At 43.8% G+C, this 18618-nt stretch overlaps 1 protein-coding gene across 2 annotated transcripts in view; it reads left to right on the top strand.

Moving 5' to 3' along the window:
• Positions 1 to 426: 426 nt before the first annotated feature.
• The window catches only part of ACTR1A (actin related protein 1A), a 33819-nt gene continuing 15627 nt past the window's right edge, over positions 427 to 18618 (top strand). The window contains exons 1-11 of one of the 2 annotated variants that reach the window (XM_069098842.1): positions 427 to 583; positions 8170 to 8234; positions 8963 to 9038; positions 10548 to 10673; positions 10922 to 11046; positions 12141 to 12357; positions 13990 to 14082; positions 14800 to 14974; positions 15071 to 15132; positions 15805 to 15845; positions 15982 to 18252. In XM_069098842.1, the coding sequence (XP_068954943.1) occupies positions 536 to 583; positions 8170 to 8234; positions 8963 to 9038; positions 10548 to 10673; positions 10922 to 11046; positions 12141 to 12357; positions 13990 to 14082; positions 14800 to 14974; positions 15071 to 15132; positions 15805 to 15845; positions 15982 to 16084 (1131 nt within the window). In that variant the 5' untranslated portion in view covers positions 427 to 535 and the 3' untranslated portion in view covers positions 16085 to 18252. Of the gene's footprint in view, positions 584 to 8169; positions 8235 to 8962; positions 9039 to 10547; positions 10674 to 10921; positions 11047 to 12140; positions 12358 to 13989; positions 14083 to 14799; positions 14975 to 15070; positions 15133 to 15804; positions 15846 to 15981; positions 18253 to 18618 lie in introns of those variants that run through there. The other variant, XM_069098843.1, reaches the window with a different exon arrangement.

Raw genomic sequence — 18618 nt, 5'->3', positions numbered from 1 at the left:
AAAGGAGATGGACCCCACAAGTAGCAAGGATGAAAGATAAGAAGTATATAGCAAGAATGAAAAATAAGTTATTCCACTGTGGAGAAAAGTTGTCGGGGTAGCGTATTTGAGAGGCCACAGACAAGTATCCAAGTACTTAGAGCTACAGACACGTAAGACTACATATCCCAGCATACATTTCGAAACCTCCCTCAAAGACTCAAAGGACTACAGATTCCATCATGCAACAACGGCAAACAATTCATGTCCCTTTCATACTTTCTCTAAGTAAACTACAAAACCCAAAATGCGAAGGAAAGTCTGGTACCCATCATGCATAGCTTCGCTCGATTTTGAAACAGACTGAGAGATGCTTTCCGAGTTGGGGGGAGGGGGTACCGCATAGAATATTGGGGACTGTAGTCTTCCGGAGGGTGAGGAGAGCAGCCCCTCCCGACTTCCTTGTCCCGGGGACAGCATTGCGCATGCGTAGCGGCGGTAGCAGCAGCGGACCCGGCTGGCAGTTTCTTCCTTCGGAGGAGAGACCCCCTCTGCCATGGAGTCCTACGATATTATCGCCAACCAGCCTGTCGTGATAGACAACGTGAGTCTTGGTTTTCTCTTCCTCCAACAGGGCCCGGCTATCTTAGTCCGAGGGTCCCCCGCCCTGGCCCTGACTCTTTGTCACTGGCTCGGCCTGTCAGGAGGCTTTGGCGGTCCCCTTCTCCTTGAGAGAGGCAGTCCCTAGCGGGTCCATAGGCCAGAATCCCTAGGGTGGATGTCGGAGGAGAGAAAGGCCCCATCTTTAGCCCCTGGGTCATCGGGCCCTTGGCCTGAGGGGCCTTAACCGCTCTGTCGGCTCCCAGGGCCCAGCCCCTTCTCTAGTTCCGGTGACCCTATTGGCTCGTGTAACTGTCCATCTCAACTAGTTAGTTCCGCCCTTCGGGCTAGCCGGATGGGGCATCACTCTGAGAGGATTGGTTAGCTCCTCAGTCAATCTGAGAGAATGCCGTAGGTTTTCCTCTTTCCGTGGGGCGGGGAGGGGCAGAAGGGAGTGTCTAGGATTGGCTCCCGGGACTCCTCTTGGTGAGACCAGTGGGACAGGGTTCCGCCCATGGGTGGGGAAGGTCCGGATTTTGTTTAGTCTTGGGCCTGGGTGGGGTGGGTACGTGGGAAGGCCGGATCCAGCCCCTGGGTGGGGTCGGATGGAGCTCCTTGGGAGCCTTGGAGGCTGTCGGGGACTTTCCTTGGCCTTTATTGTTTCTGTGGTCCCTAATTATAATGGTGGTGTTAATTTATCTAGGGGTCAGAACACTGGGATGTTCCCGTCCTCCTGAGGAAAACCCAAATGGACCTCTAGTTTTGGGGGAGGATCAGACTGTAGTCTCCCAAACGTACTTTTGAATCTAGGGGCTAAATTCCCTGTCTGGAAACAGTTGCATTTCCATCTCCGTAAGGCTAAAAATCTGTGGTGGTCACAGGTGCTAGTATTCCACATAGGCTTCCTGGGAAGCTCCTTTACTTCATTAATTCTTTGAACTTTGCCACGTTGATCATGCCGTTGGGGAAATGCCTTACAGACTCAGAGAACTTTGTATCAACTAGCTTTACTGTCTTCGGGGATCTGACTGAAATAGGTGATAATGGTGAGACAGACCCAAGGAGGGAGTGATAGGCAGCCCAAGAGCCCAGAGGGCCAAAGGAAAAACAAAATTGCCTTCACATTGTAATAGCACTAGTAGTGTTCTCTCTTTTCGAATTTGGGTTCTTGTGTCTGCTGCCTTTCTTTTTTGTCATCTTTGTAAAATTGACATTTAGCAAATTGGCAACAGTTTTTAAATTTTCTTCAGCAGTTCTAGGGAGTAGAAATGGCAGCTCCATAAATTTGACCATCATGATCCCCTGCTCTTTGGATTAATGTGTAATCCCAATTCCAACTCTTTCCATCATTCTCCTTGCTCTTTTTCTATTAAAAAGAATAAATTAGTTACCCCTGGGCTGAATTCACCCTTCTTCCTTTCCCTAATAACATACTAAGTTGTACTTCAGAGTAACAATACTATTATTAATTTTGAAACTAGAAGACTCAACTTTTGTCTTTTCACTGGGAAAACATTTCTATCCTTTTGCCAGTACATCTACTAAAAGTGAAATCTGAGAAATTTGTCATTTGTCTTTAGGACACTGCTGAGAATATGCCAAATTAAATTTAGATTTGAGATCTCAGTGAATTCTTAGTGTTGGAAATTCTGAGCTAATTTTTGATGACTCTTTAGCACCTATTTTTAGTTCTTAGGATGAAAAGTAGAATGAACCCTATTAGATAACTGGATCAGGTATCTATTTTGATGAGATGTGTTTATTGATAGAAATGATTCTTACAGTTTTAGCATTTTACAAAGACAATGAAATCTTTTTTCCTGGAAGCTAAGAATGCAGTACTAGTTAGAAGGAGGAATTAAGGAAGAGAAGAAAAAAAAGATTTTTTTTCATTAGCTATTCTGGCTTAGGTAACACTGCTATCCAACATATATTACTCCTGCTTGACACCACAAGAAGCTACCTAGAATTAATGAGAAAAAAATTAAGTTAATTTTGAAAGTATCAATGAGGTAAGTATCATGAGTAATTATAGTTAGGAACTTGTTTCTCTTAAATATAACCATTTATACTAAAATGAAGTAAAATGGTATGGTTGAAAGCATATTGGACTTGAGTCAAAAAACTTGGATTTTAGTCTCAGTTCTGCCACCAACTTTCTATATGACCCTGGGCAAGTCATTGTGGTACTGTAGAAAGAGCATTGGATCTGTAGGTAAGAAGGATCTGGGTTGAAATCTCAGCTCTGAAATTTACTGCCTGTGTGACCTTGGACAAGGCAATGGAACTAACCTCCTTGGCCCTCAATTTCCTTATCTGTAAAATGAAAGAGTTTGATTTCAATGTGGCCTTTGAGATCCCTTCCAACTCTAGATCTGTGATCTTTATATATGTCATTTCTCCTTTATGGACTGTACTCTGTTATCTCTTAAGAACTCTTTTCAGCTTTAAAATTCTAGGATTCCTAATAGAAGCTCTGAGTCTACAAGTATACTTTGAGGCCACATTTTGAAAACTATATCTACTACAGGAAGCACTGGTGCAAATAAATTTGCTTAAAATTTTAAAAGAAAATTATTTTTCAGTTTTCTTTGGGTAGAAAGAGAACTTAATTGCCTATCCATGATCATCATCTCCTGTCCCAAGTCCTTGGTAACTTAAGAACTCAAAGGTTACAGTTTACTTTCTAAAGGATCAAGGTTCTAAACAGTCTTGAAGTTTTTATGACTCACAGTATATCGAAACAAACACAACTTTAGTCTGAGGAGCTGAGTTCGAATCTCAGCCCTGCCTCTCACCTGCTCTGTGACCCTAGGCAAATCTCTTAACCTCTCTGAACTCTTCAGTATCTTTATCTGTAAAATGAGGGCCTCCAACTAGAGGACCTCTCCCGTCTATCCCAGCCCTAAATCTGTGATCCTCTGCTATAGATGAGATAGAGCCAAAAAAAAAAACCCAACCTCAGCTTTTCATATTTTCATCATTAAGAATATAGTTATTTCACTCTTAAAATCTTAACAACTCAGTCATTCCGGAAAATCATAGGATCCCTAAAATGGACTAGAAAATGAAACCAATCCAAATCATGCCCTTACCTAGAATTTGACATTCAAAGTCTTGGTTTGTACCTGAAACATCCTGAAGGAATGGGTAAAGAAGAGATTATCTTAAGAAGTGTTATGCCAATCAGTTGAGTGTTTACTAAGTGCTTTGCCCAAGTCTCACACTATCCAAGGTGCTGGGCAGGGGGGGGGGGGGTCCAGAAAAAATTGGAAATGGATATGTGAAGAAACAGCTAAAAGGCAGTTGTAAACACCTTAAAATCATGCTGTCCCTGGAGAGTAAGTGTATACTGTATCCTTTGAATTGAATTCCCCTGTTGACATTGATTCCTGCCTTTGTCTATCGAGAGACTCCTACTCATTTGGATTCCTGTTGCCACTTGCAAGGAGGAAGAGTGCTCAGGGATGGACAGCTGTAGCATTTAATAGTGTCTGTGGTCAATTTCTTTCAGTCCCAGTCCTTTGGCAGTCTAGGTACTGTGTGTTTCTGGTGCCTGCTGAGGAACTTGTGGTTTGTCTTCCCACATTAGAAACTGCGTTTCAGCACTGAAATAACTGTTCTATGTAGCCATTGCTGGCAGCATACTCTGGTTCTTCTCAGAGATCAAATATTTAATGAGGAAGTCAAATATTTAATGAACACTTGTTTTCAATGAGCCTGCTGCTATGTGCTTGTTTATTTGACTTTTGCCATGGTGAATAACAGAGAGTAGCAGCTCATTTGCCAGGTACAAAGTTCCTAATTATAAATTACTGTTAAGGAAATTGGCATAACTCTTTTGTATGCTCTGGTGGTTTGGCTGGAGCAGAACAGAGATGCTGTTACTACTTATCCCTTCTGTACTTCACCCAGCCTCTTAGCAGGTCCATTTCCCTCCCTGACAACGCTTGCTTGTTCTGGGGCTGTGTGATGCTAGCTCATACTTCATCACCAGCACTGCCTGAGCTTCTCTGGAACCAAACTGGGTCTTGGACTCTTTTAGGAATCTCAGCAGCCTGTTCTTTTGGGGGACTTTCTTTTAAAATAAATTTTGTCTTTTTTTGCATCATATTACAGACAAAAAGAAAAAGGAAAAAATCAGCAAAACTGATAAATGCATTTTAAGAGTTTGAAAGTATATGCAGTGGGCAGCTAGGTGGCACAGTGAATAGAGCAGCAGCCCTGGAGTCAGGAGGACCTGAGTTCAAACCCGGCCTCAGACACTTAACACACCAAAAAACTAGCCGTGTGACCTTGGGCAAGTCCCTTAACCCCAACTGCCCTTCCCTCCCCCCTCCAAAAAACAAAATAAATAATAAAAAGAAAGTATATGCAATGTAATAACACTTATGGACTAGCAAGCTTATTGTGTTCTTGCTATGAAGGAAAGGAAGAAATAAATGTATCTTAGTCTGGCTTGAAATCCAGTACATAAGTACTCTTTGCATAATTTTATTCAAATTAATAAACGTTTATTAAGTATTGATATGTTTAAATTTCTGTGGCTCTCGAAAGATACTATTACTCTTAAAAACTAGTGTGGTAAATGTCACAAAGTTTTCCTTTCCAAGTTTCCATCCTATAGAAACATCTTCCTGCAGCTCTAACAGGCCTGTCTACATTAGCAGGACCAGAGAATAGCAAAAGGCAATCCAAGAGATTTGAGTTAGCCAGTTTCCCAGAATTCCCTTTATAAAGAGCTGTTCTCATCACTTCATTATGGTGTCTTCTCCATAGGTTCCAGAACCGAAGTCCTTGAACCCATAACAGGATAATTCCTCCTTTTCTCCACCTGTGACCAATTTCTGACTAAGGCTTTTCCAGGCTTTTATTCCTCTTTCTTGGAGTTACCAGGGCAATTTTTCTTCTCAAATTGACTAGTGAGCAATTTCAAGTTCTATCCTATACCTGCTTTAAATTAAGCCATTTGTATTCCATCTTCTCATTTTCTTTTTCTTGGCAATGGTTCAACAGTACCATTTGCTCAGAGAACTGGCTTGTTCTACCCTCCCCCCCTTCCCTTTCCCTGTTCTTGAACCACTTTCTGCTTCCTCTAACTAATCCCTTTACCAAGAGGAAAGCTAGACTGTCACCCCTGGGTTATCAATCTCATTTCCTCTGAGACAATTGTAGTTGTACTAGATGCACAGGGAGTGAGCTGGAGCAGTTTCTGGTATGTCATTCCCTATGTATTCTGAAAATGACAGAATCCTGGGCTAAAACAAAAAGAACAGCAGGAATGGACCTGTCCCATTTACAGTGGAAGCTTTAAATCCAGCAGGGTGGAGGCATGCTTGGCAGGCAGAGTGTATACCTAAAGCAATATTCAGCCTCAGACATCTGTTCTGTGTAATGTTGGTACCTGTTCCTAAAGTTGATGATTAACCTCATTAGACCATTGAGTGATACTAAAGGTATTGAATTAAAACTCCAACTGTCATTTATGGACACTGTACCCATAACCATAGAGCATCAAAGGGCAAGGCCAGTCCTCATGGTCTGAACTAGACTCTCCCCTGGCCCTTATACAAGAATCCTTCTCCTTTTTCCTGTGGACACTGGCTAGTAGAACATTGCACCATGCATTGCGTTACATCTGCCTTTCAGGATCACCCTCGTTACCATCTATATAAATCATTCAACCTCAGTAGGACATTTTGGAGGGCTGGCTTGCTGGGATTTCAGCAGGATTAGAGGAAAGGCTACATGCATCCAAGCCTGAGCTCTCCTGACATTTAAAAGTATTGTGCATAGTTATGTGTTGGGAGAATTCATTTTCCCCAAATGCCCAGGGAAGATACTGCCTCCCTGGAACTTCATCCCAGGACTTAAGACTTTAGAACTCATAGTTACTTTCTACCAACTCTCCATTGGTTTTTTGTTTTTGTTTTTATTAAATTGATTTGCTTATTTACTTTTAGTTTTCAACATTCAGTTCCACAGTCCCTTGAGTTTCAAATTTTCTCCCCCCCCCTCCAATGGCGGTATACACAAATATCTTCACATTAATCATTAATCAGGTTTTAAAGAAGGACTATAACTGATGGAATGATGAGTGGGAAAAAAGAAACACAACAAAACAAGAGAAAGAAACACAGCAAGTAATTTGTTTCAATCTGCGTTCAGACTCCGCATCTTTTTCTCTGGATTTGGATATCTCTTTTAATCATGAGTCTTTTGAAATTGTCTTATAACCTTACATTACTGAGAGGAGCCCAGTCTATTGAAGTTAGTTGTCGCATGGACATTGTGTCTGTGATTATGTACAGATTTCTCCTGGTTCTGCTCTTCTCACTCAACATCAGTTTATAAAAGTCTCTCCAGGTTATTATGAAGTCCATCTGCTCCTCATTTCTTATAGCACAGTAGTGTTCCATTGCATTCATATACCACAACTTGTTCAGCCATTCCCCAATTGATGGGCATCCCCTTGATTTCCAATTCTTTGCCTCCACAAAAAGAGCTGCTATAAATATTTTTGGACATATGGGTCCTCCTCCCACTTCTCTGATCTCTGGTATATAACCCTAGAAGTGGTATTGCTGGATAATAGGGTATGCACTTATTTATAGCCCTTTGGGCATAGTTCCAGATTGCTCTCCAATGGTTGGATCAGTTCACAACTCCACCAGCAATGCAGTGGTGTTCCCATTTTTCCATATCCTCACCAGCATTTATCATTTTCCTGTTTTGTCATCTTAGCTAATCTGGCTGGTGAGATGTGGTACCTCAGAGTTGTTTTGATTTGCATTTCTCTAATCCATAGTGATTTAGAACATTTTTTGATAGACTTATAGATATCTTTAATTTCATCTTCCTAGAACTGCCTGTTCATATCCTTTGACCATTTATCAGTTGGGGAGTGGCTTATTTCTTATAGATTCAATTCACTTCTTTGTATATTTTGGAAATGAGGCCTTTATCAGAGGCACTGGTTGTAATAATTCTTTCCCAATTTTCCACTTCCCTCTTAATCTTAGTAACATTAGCTTTATTTGTACAGTAGCTTTTCAATTTAATGTAATCAAAATTATCCATTTTGCATTTTATAATGCTCTCTAACTCTTGTTTCGTCATGAAGTCTTCCCCTCTCCATAGGTCTGACAGGTAAACTATTCCTTGCTCTCCCAGATTGCTTACAGTATCAGCCTTTATATCTAGATCATGCACCCATTTAGACTTTATTTTGGTATACTGTGTTAGATACTGGCCTATGCCCAATTTCTGCCTTACCATGTTCCAGTTTTCCCAGCAGTTTTTGTCAAATAGTGCGTTTTTATCCCAAAAACTGGGGTCTTTGGGTTTATCAAACAGTAGATTACTATAGTCATTGGCTGCTGAGTCTTGTGTACCCAATCTATTCCATTGATCCCTCTATTCTATTCCTCAGCTAGTACCAAATAGTTTTGATGGCTACTGCTTTATAATAAAGATTAAAATCTGGTATGGCTAGGCCACCTTCCCTAGCATTTCTTGTCATTAATTGCCTTGATATTCTCTCTCCATTGTTTTTCCTAAACTTTTAATGTGCTTCACTTCTCTCCCTAGGGTTCTGGTGTGATTAAAGCTGGTTTTGCAGGAGATCAAATTCCCAAGTACTGTTTTCCAAACTAGTAAGTCCCACTATGGCTTAATCAGAGGTTAGGGTGGGTGACTTTGTCATTATGGGGTCAGACTTCTTCCTTTCAAAGAAGTCCTACTTTGGGAGCCTAGGTAGAGCTGAGAGGACGGTTCAGATACTTGAGACAGTAAGAAGCAAGCATCAGCTTTAAAGACAACTGAAATGGCTGGACCACTTACTTGATTTCACTGTCTCTTCAACTGATGCCTAAAATTCTAACAGTAGTGAGTCATTCATTTGGCTTAAACATTGCCCTAAAGTCTGCTTTTAAAATCTACATATTCCACAGAATGGCAATTCATTTATTCAGCAACCATTTATTAAGACTTACTGTGCTAAACATGAGAGAGAACCAAGTTCATACACCTGAGTGAGGATGAGTTTCTCATAGTTTTCCTCTTTGACAAGAAAATTCACAAGCAGAACACTGGAAGCAAAAGAAAAAAAAAAAAAAGATAAATGTTAGGAACCTCATAGCTCTGCCTTGGTTTTGCTCTTATATGAAGACCATGGAGGACAACCTGTTGAGGTGTGATATTCTGTTGGAAATTTGATCTGGTCCTTGTCCCATTTCATACTTATTGCAAAGTATGTGTTGTGGGGGGAGAGAGGAATTTGCTAAACTTAGTTCAGTTTTTAGAGGGGGAGAAGAGATAGACACACTGACAGATTGTATCTTTATATCTTCCTATAAGATCATCTTTTGCTCTTTTTTTGCAGTGTAGGCAGACCAAAACATGTCCGTGTCATGGCTGGAGCCCTGGAAGGGGATATTTTCATTGGCCCCAAAGCAGAGGTAATAAACTACTGGTGTCCTCTTAAGCCAGCTGAAGAACTTTCCCTTCCCAGTTTCACAACCCACCCCACCCCACCCCTTCTCCCAAGTGTTGGCCATCTCAGCAAATGAACACAACCACAAAAAGAAACAGTTTCCTTTCAGGATCTTCCAGGTAGTTCCCTACCCACCCATCACTTCATCCCACTCCTCACAGCCTCTTGTCTGAGAGCCCTTTCTGATACCATTGTGGCAAACAGTAACATAGGCCTAAAGTTGAAACTCTGTTCTTTGGAATTCTGTCAGTGACATGCAAAGAAATGCAAAAATTGATTGCTTCATAGTATCTTGGTTGTAAAATGATTATAGTGATAAGCACTCATCTAACTAATTCATTATTGCTGAAGTTTTTAGTTATTTTCTATTAAGAGGAACAGCAATGTTTTTACTCCTGGATTCTACCTTAACCTTCCAGGTACATGTGCATGAGAAAGAAGGAATTTATTTTATTTTTTTTGTCCAGATAATGAGCAGAATGCCCTACCCCTGTTGCTTCAGATCCTAATGTCTTGGCACTTCTTCCGATTCAGCAGTTGAAGCAGTGAAGGGAGGTTTGGGTATTAGGTTGATCCAGAGCAGGATTTCCTCAACTTGTTTGCTTCATAGAGCCCTGGAGGGGCTGCCTACCCATCTGACCTCTTCTCAGAATAACATATTAAAATGCACAAAATAAAATATATAGCATTACAGAGAATACCAATTATGTTGACATGCAGTTATCAAACTACAGAAAAAACAAGTTCATGTATCCCACATTAAGAACCTCAGCTCGGGGTGGCTAGGTGTCTCAGTGAATAGAGCACCGGCCCTGGAGTCAGGAAGACCTGAGACACTTAATCCAGCCTCAGACACTTAACACAAAACTAGCTGTGTGACCTTGGGCAAGTCACTTAACCCAAACTGCCCTCCAAAAAGCAAAAAAAAAAAAAAGAACCTCTGCTCCAGGGGGAGGCAGAACCAAGACAGCAGAGTAAAAGAATCTCTGCTGTAGAGATATAGAAAATGCTCTTAGACTATAGGTTGAGTTTGGAGGAGCTGAAGTCCCTCCCACCCCTCCAGAAAAGAGGATTATATGTAAAACTGTTAACTTGTGTTACATACAGTTAAAAGCAGGCATATTAAATTGGACACGGTAGTAAAAAACATTTTATCTATTTTGGTGTCCCCTTCTGAATTTTTTTCCTCGGTGCATTTTTTTATATTTTAATGGCTTCTCTGTTACTTCCCACTAACTTGCCCTCCCAATATATCCTTCTCTTAAAACAAGTAAGAATCATCAAGCAACATGAACCAACATATTGACCACATCTAAAAATAGGTTTCATTCTTATGTTTTTCAAAGACCACAGTTTCCCCCTCGGTCCCTTCCCCTTTCACCCTGAATGCAAACACAACACTGAGATATCAGGACTCTGGACCATGGGGCTGAGGGTTCCCTGGCTACATAGAAGTTTTGCTTTCTGTTCATAGGAGCATCGTGGGTTGCTCTCCATCCGCTACCCCATGGAACATGGCATTGTGAAGGACTGGAATGACATGGAGCGCATCTGGCAGTATGTCTATTCCAAAGATCAGCTTCAAACTTTCTCAGAAGAGGTGAGAGTTTTCTGTTCACAGGAAGTCCTCAAAGGCATGAAAAATTCAGGACATCCTAACCTTGGGGGAATTTACCCAAGGTCCTGCTTGTCAGGTGGGAGATATGGTAGCTCTGTCAGCCAACCACCTTCAGGGCCAGCCTGCTACCGTCTCAGGGTTCCTGTCTTCCTCTCTACCTACCTCCCCTGTTAATGAGGAGTAGAACCTTGGAGATCCACTCTCATGTGTGTTTGGGGCTGTTTTACCAGCATCCTGTGCTCCTGACTGAGGCTCCCTTGAACCCACGAAAAAACCGGGAACGTGCTGCTGAAGTCTTTTTTGAGACATTCAACGTGCCAGCCCTCTTCATCTCCATGCAAGCTGTGCTTAGCCTGTGAGTAGTTGACTGTCCCCGGGGGTAGATAATCAGGCCTCTGACCTAAGCTAGTCTCCCACTCCTCCCAATTAGGCTATTTCAGAACAACCTGGCACCTTTTTAGCAAAGAGTTGGGGGAGTAGAGGTACTGAAGCTGAATGTTAATCATAGAGGAATTAGTCTGTGTGGAAACTAAATACGAGTTCCTTATTGTCTTTGTCCACTCGATTCTTTCAGCTCAGATTGGCATTGAATTTAGTACTCGATGTATAGAACCATATGGGTGGTAGTAAATCTAGGAAATGACTTTACTCATGCTATGCACATCTGTGAATGTTTGCTGAGCCTGCTGGGAGTCCTGAAGGAAAAAAATGAGGATGGCATATGCCACTAAAACTCTCCCTTAAATCCAAGTTCTTCTCTTGCTGCATACCCCCAAACCCCTTGATGCCTGGTGTGCCCATTTCTTCATTATGGTTTCTACCTAGAGAACATGGCTGCTATCTAGGGAGAATGGGGTAACTGGAACAAATCGGGAAAGGTCTGTCTTTTCCACTGAGGGAGTCGGCCTTTCCAGGCCTTTCTGTAAGGGATTTTGGTTTGTAGAAGTAGGTAAAGTTTTGGTTTCATAGGATGATTAGTTCGTCGTATTTCTCAAATCTTGCTTCATTTTTTTGCCCCACTTAGTGATACTAGGGAGGAGGTCCAATTCCGAGGAGACTATTGTAGAAATAATGATTATAATTATGTGTACATAACATTTTAAGGTTTTACAAAGTGTTTTTCTTGCAACTCTGTGAGAGAAGTATTTATTCATTTAATGAGCACTTATTAAGCACCTACTATGTGCTAGGTCTTGGGGATACAAAGACAAAATAAAGCAGCCCCTCCCCTCAGAGGGCTTAAATTCTTTGGAGGGGAAGATGATATGTGTGTCTCCCCTTCAGGCTCTTGTTTTCTTTATTTTACCTTTATTAACTGAGAGGCAAGGAGTAGAAGTCCCCTCCTTGTCCATGACTTTGGCTTTGGCTGGAACTAAGCAGCTTTCTTAAAAGGAATGAACTTCCTGGGGGAAAGGTCAAGCTCTTGATTCCTGGCGGCTTTTGCTTCAGATATGCAACAGGAAGAACCACAGGAGTAGTGCTAGACTCTGGAGATGGCGTCACTCACGCAGTGCCCATCTACGAGGGCTTTGCCATGCCCCATTCCATCATGCGCATTGACATTGCTGGCCGGGACGTGTCCCGCTTCCTCCGTCTTTACCTGCGCAAGGAAGGCTATGATTTTCACTCATCATCTGAGTTTGAGATTGTCAAGACCATCAAAGAGGTGAGTTATGCCTGGGACAGGAACACCACTAAGAACTGTGTGCTCAGAATCCAGAGCTACCTGTCAGGAAGGGGGAAGCACTGAGGCAACTTCCCAGAAATGGGGGAGGAAAGGGTAATAATAATATATAATGAGTAACACTTATAATAGTGATCTTAAGTTTGCAAAGTGTTTTACATATGTATTTTTTCATTGGGACTTGACGACAACTCTGTAAGGTAGAGGCTGTTATTCTTGTCATACAGATGAGGAAACTGAGGCTAAGAATTACATAGCTAATAAATGCCTCAGGAAGGCTATGAATTTAGGTCTTCCTGATGTGCAAGTCCGGTACTTGCATCTGTTGTACCACCTAGTTACCTCCAAGGAAAGGCAGTGTCTTTGGGGGAACAAGGGTTAGGGAGGTGTCAGGAGATCTGCTTCCCCCCACCAGGCTCCCTCTTGGTAGTATGGAGGAGGCAGATACAGAAGAGTGGAAGGAGCTCTACATTTATAATCAGAAGGCCTGGGGGAGGCCCAGCTCTGCCGATGATTGTCATTAACTCTTGGCTTTTCCCATTTGCAGTGAAACTTTGTTTCCACTAAAGTTCTACCGATTTTTAATTCCTTAGCGGGGCATAGAGACAGGCCTAGTTTCTAAAAGGCAGTGCCAGCAGAATGAAAACTCTGACAGGTCCTATCAAGCTAGAAAGGGTTCCAGGACAAGCAGGTGATGGATTGTATGTCTGCAGATTGAAGACCAACGTAACTAAATGCAAAGAGACTCCTGACTCTGGTGCTTGGCCACAGGGTAATGAATGTTTTGGCCAGAGCAACTCATGAGGACTCTCTTCTACTAAGTACTAGAAGGCTGTGGCGCTTTTTTTGTAGAGGAGCAAGGCTTTTACCAGCACTCTTACAGATCCTTGAAGTCTTGAGGGAATTAGTCTTGGAAGGAAAGCTCAGCCTTTGTGGCTATCTGTGCTCTCATTCTCCTTGGTCACAGCTTCTCCCCAGCCAGGATGGAGTAAGAGGTATACCTGCAGGCTCAGCTTCCTGAAATGCTGCCCCCTGGTGGCCAATGTTGAGACATAGGCCTTCACTTCCACCATCCTCCTGTCTGTCCTTAAAAAAAAAGGGGGGGAGGAATCCTGGGGCAGCTAGATGGCACAGTGAATAGAGCATTGGCCTTGGAGTTAGGAGGACCTGAGTTCAAATCCAGCATCAGACACTTGATACTTACTATCTGTATGACCTTGGGCAAGTCACTTAACACCAATTGCCTTGCCTCCCCCCCTCCAAAAAAAAACCCAAAATGGGAATCTTACAGAGACCTGGCATGAGAATGAGGAAGCACCCGAGGCCACATTCCTCACAAGGAAGGAGAACTCTTATTGTAGCTAAGGCTATGGAAGAGCTGGGAGTTTCCCTGACCCACCTTCTGAGCCACATGTCCCAAAAGGTCAGGGGTTGGACTAGCAATGAAACCTGGTGAAAGGAAAAGAAAAGACCTTTGACTCAGAACCATTGCTTCTCACAGAAAACCTTGTTCTTGCGGCAGACCTTACAGATTGTAGGCTTCTGTCATGGAGCACTCTTGACTCTGATATGCCAACTTCAGTTTCTAACCCCCTCTTGTGCTTTGCCCTACAGAGAGCCTGCTACCTGTCCATAAACCCACAGAAAGATGAGACTCTGGAGACAGAGAAGGCTCAGTACTACCTGCCTGATGGAAGCACCATTGAGGTATATGAAAAGGACACAAACCCACTAGAGAACCTCTGGGAACAGAATCCTAGCCTTAAATAGAGCTTCCTATGTGGAGGCCCAGGTCTGAAAAATAGACAACTTCTTTGCCAGGTCCTTGGAAATTCAAAGCTGCTTTAATGCTGCCCCAAACATTAATCTGTAGTTTGGGCTACAAAAAAATTGGGAAGCCAGAAAACAGGAGACAGTGGTACAAAGAGCCAGATATAATCACAGATCAACTATTAGTAGAAACTCAGCCTTGTTCTCTATTACTTATTGACACTTAAGCATCTTAAATATTGTTCCATATAGGGAAAAGTGGGCTGTCAATAGAAATACTCAAGAGTTGTTCTCAATGATTGATCCCAATAGTTAGAATAGGTGGAGGAGAGTCTGGGTTTGGGCTGAGGCTTTAGGTTTCTCTCAACAACAGAAAAGGGTTACTTGCCAATAGGAACTCACTGAGATCTTGCCCAAGAGATCAGTTTCCTTTTCTTGGCAGGATTTACCTTACCCAAGGGGCTTGCATTCAAGGACTATTTAATTTAATACATTTGTACAAGTTATTTCCTAAGCCTGGGCTTTCTAAATTCCTTGAGCACTGAGAAGAGTCCTGTGGTTCTTTCTTTGCTAAACTTCTGGGGATGCAGGAGGCTAATAGTTGCTACATCAGCCCCTTGCTGCTTCCTCTAAGGCTGGCTTTTTGCTCTGCAGATTGGCCCCTCTCGATTCCGTGCCCCTGAGCTTCTGTTCCGGCCAGACCTGATTGGCGAGGAAAGTGAGGGCATCCATGAAGTGCTCGTGTTTGCCATCCAGAAGTCTGATATGGACCTGAGGCGCACGCTCTTCTCCAACATCGTGCTTTCAGGAGGTTCCACCCTGTTCAAAGGTTTGTCCTTACCCTATGGGTAACCAGCTGCTCAGCTCTTGTGGTCACAGGGTACCAGAGAAATCACCTGGGACTTTCCTTTCTCGACTTCTGTAGGTTTTGGTGACAGACTACTGAGTGAAGTGAAGAAACTGGCTCCAAAAGATGTGAAAATCAGGGTAGGAAAAATCTGGGGCTGGGATAAGGATGGGTTCAGGCTTCTGAAGGTATGAGAATGAGAATGGTCTATCCTGGACCCTCAGACCCATAGACTGCAATGACCCAGAACACAATCCAGAGGAACAGATTCTGGTCTAAGTCCCTAAGATCCAGGCTCCAAATGAGTCTGTTTTGTCTTCTTTTATGCCTGCCAGGAGAGAAATTCTAACCTCCTCCAAATGCCATGGTCTTAAACTTGTGACTCAGCAGAGTAAAGGTGGAAGGTGTCTTTCTGTTCCCTTTGCCCCAGTCTAGGGAATAATTCAGTAGGTGGTGAAACTATGGCAGCACAGTGATATAGAGACTGTAGAGGGACAAGGGTTGATAGCCTAGGTCTTTGCTGAGAAGTTAAGCACCTGTCATGATGTCCATCATTAGGGCTTGACTTTATTCCAGGGTGGGTTACCTAGATCTCTAGAATAGGGCCTTACCAACAGGTCATTTCAGGCTTTCCAGGCCCTGTAGTAGCTACAAGGTTGAGTGCAGTATCCAGGATTGGCTACTCTGCCGACTGGAGAGGTTATCTGCCCCAAGTAAGCCTTCGCTCAGAAACTGATTTTTCTCACTGGCTGCCTTTTGGGGAGGTAAAGGGAGAGATTTGAACCTCACTACTCTTTCCAACCTCTCCTCAGATATCTGCTCCTCAAGAGAGACTATATTCAACATGGATTGGGTGAGTAGTTATGGGAATTGGTGGAAGGCTATAAGGCCTAATTGAGTTTAGGAACAATTTAACCTGGTTTTAGCTTAGATTTCACTTGGGCTCCATAGGCCACTCATACTGCCCCTTTGGCTTCCTTCTGTCTCAGGGGTTCCATTCTGGCCTCTCTGGACACCTTTAAGAAAATGTGGGTATCTAAAAAGGAATATGAAGAAGATGGCGCCCGATCCATCCACAGGAAAACCTTTTAATGTTTGGACGTCTCTTTCACCTATCTCCGAAGTTAACTCCACTTTAAAACTCGCTTTCTTGAGTTGGAGTGTGTGAGGAGCTGCCAGTATGTGGGTATGTGTGGATGTGGGTGTGGATATGTATGCGTATGTATGTGCGTGTGTGCCAGTGTGGCCCGGGGAGCCCGGTGCCCAACAAAAGACGGTGACTTCCCCCACGATGGAGCCGAGGACCGAGGGGTTGACCACTAACTTGCTCCTGAGAGGGGAGAACACCTGGCTGGAGTTCCCCATTTCTTTTGTCTATTGGTCCTTTTTCTTTCTTTTTGGGACTATGTTTACTGCTGTAGGGAGAGGAGGAGGGCAAACTGAAACATCTCCCCGACCACCTCCCAGGTGGCTGGAGCTCAGGCCTACCACCTTCCTTTTGCTCCTCACTGTTAACTTGCTGGCCACTTGATCACAGGGACCTGTGCACGAACTGTTTGGTTTTCTTGCTGGTTTTATTTGTGGAATAAGGAGAAGCACACTTGGAGCTGTTTCAGAAATCCCTGGGTTAGGGGGATAGGTGAGAGGATAGGAATCTTTGGGTTTACTTAAGGGTCAGGACCACAGAGGGAACCTGGTGAAGGATAGGGGCTTCACTGGCTGAGATCAGGTGCAGCTGCCCAGGCCACCTAAGCACATCCCTCACAATATCCTTGCTGCTCTTCTTCCCCTGCATGGAGAACCTTGGAGAAAACTGAGAGGGGAGGAGCCTAAGGAGCCAGGGTGGGACTAACCTGCCTTTTTGACTAAAGCTGTACTCATGGCAGCTAGGCCAGATGAGGGAGGCTGGGGAAGCTGCAGCTACAGGCACATTAAATGTGCTTTCCTCCATCTTTGCTTCAATGCAGTCTAAGTAAAATCCTATTTGCCATATGGTTTTATTTATTATTAAAAGTGTTTGGTGACCTCCTAGTCATTGAGAGGGCCGAGGAGGAGGAGGCAGCAGGGGTAAATCCCTAGTCAATTACTGCCTGCCCTTTCTTAGTCTCCCCCCATACACTCATGTTTACAGCACCTAAGCTTAGCGTAGTAGCCCAGCCACCAGGGAGGGGACCCACCAGGCCCCACCAAGTACTGTTAACAGTATCCTGCTGAGGGAGCAGACGTGGGCACTGGGACCAGTTGCCACTGAAGGTTTTGATCAAAGGTATTCCTGCCAACACTAATCTTTCTTCCTGCTCACAGCTCTATCATCAGGCTAATTTCAAAGTGGACTTTTCTGGCACATCAGGAGCCAGTGCCTTCACAGGGTTTTGTAGCTTATCTCAAATTAAGCTAGGGAAGGAAGTGAAGGTGCCCTATCCCTGAAGCCCCACTGGGGGTGGTTCTCAGGCAGAGGTGCAAAGGAACCTGGTCTCTGGTTTTCTTGGCAGCAGAGAGAAGACTAGGTTGACAGACTGCCCTTGGGAACCCAGTGGCCTTGCCAGCCCTAGGTTCTGAATTGTACCCTTAGCTCCACCATGGGCCCCAGGCCTAGCAAAGAAAGAAGGAAAGCCAGAGCTGGAAATTGGGGTGGAGGAAGTCTGACAGAAGGTACAATCTGGGCCCCTAACCTGCTGCTGACCACCCAGGAGAGAACTGCAAGAAATCATCAGAAGAGGGATCTGAATATTAGGGAGTTCAGTTGTCATGGCCTAACTCAATCCTAGGTCTTCAAACAGGGGCTCTAGGCAGCAGATGCTTTCTTCTCTTGCCTGAGGAAGGAAAGGCAGCACCCCATCCCTTGTCCAATGAGATGGTTTTACATACTGGTCAGTTTCGGTTGAAGCATCTGGCTTGAGCCACCCTTTCCTGTACAGTGGCCTATAATCTAGGAGCCCCTTGGTGCCTATTTGCCTTCATTGATACTTATGGCATTGTGATTAATCATGTGGCCCTCCTTTGATGTGTAGCAGGCTCCTGACTATCCCATTTCTAAATTCCAAAGATGCCAGTCAGTGTCCTCTCCCCATAACTCCACCGTGACCAAAGGCCCCAGCCAATGGGGGGCCAGGTGTGTGTGAAAGCAATGTGGCAACCAAACTGCAGTGTGCTCCCTTCCACCTTCCTTCTCAGCCCCAGCCTTTGCCCTGCACAGCCTGTCTCCAAACCACATTGCCTGGTGGTGCCCAGTGTACTTAAATAAAGTTGTTCCATAGATACTTAATGCCTGGTTCTCTCTACAGTTGATAAGTCAATAGAAGATAAGGTAACCACTGCTCCTTTGACAAGTGGTCAGACAACCAGCTCCTGCCTACTTCTGTTCACAAGTGAGTGGTGATGCACGAGACCAGTAACGTCATAGGTTAGGGCTGGAATCTGTCTTAGGGTTCATCTATTTGATCTCCTCATTCGACAGCTATTGACTAAGAGGCCCAGACAGAAGAAAAATACCAAGTTAAGTACCAAGATCTCCTTCCTCAAATCCAAGGCTCTTTCCATTGCTCTGTGTTTGGCTCAGGCTCCTCAGAGCTCTGCTCTGGGGAGTGATTTAGTGTTCTACACTTCCCCTCCATCCCCTCAGCTTT

This window comes from Petaurus breviceps, unplaced genomic scaffold (assembly GCF_028583685.1).
Source record: "Petaurus breviceps papuanus isolate PSGF00001 unplaced genomic scaffold, PetGlider_PUasm1.0 37, whole genome shotgun sequence".
Classification (NCBI taxonomy): Eukaryota; Metazoa; Chordata; class Mammalia; order Diprotodontia; family Petauridae; genus Petaurus; species Petaurus breviceps.
The sequence above is the reverse complement of the archived record's forward strand: the minus strand, read 5'-3'. Positions and strand labels throughout refer to the sequence as shown.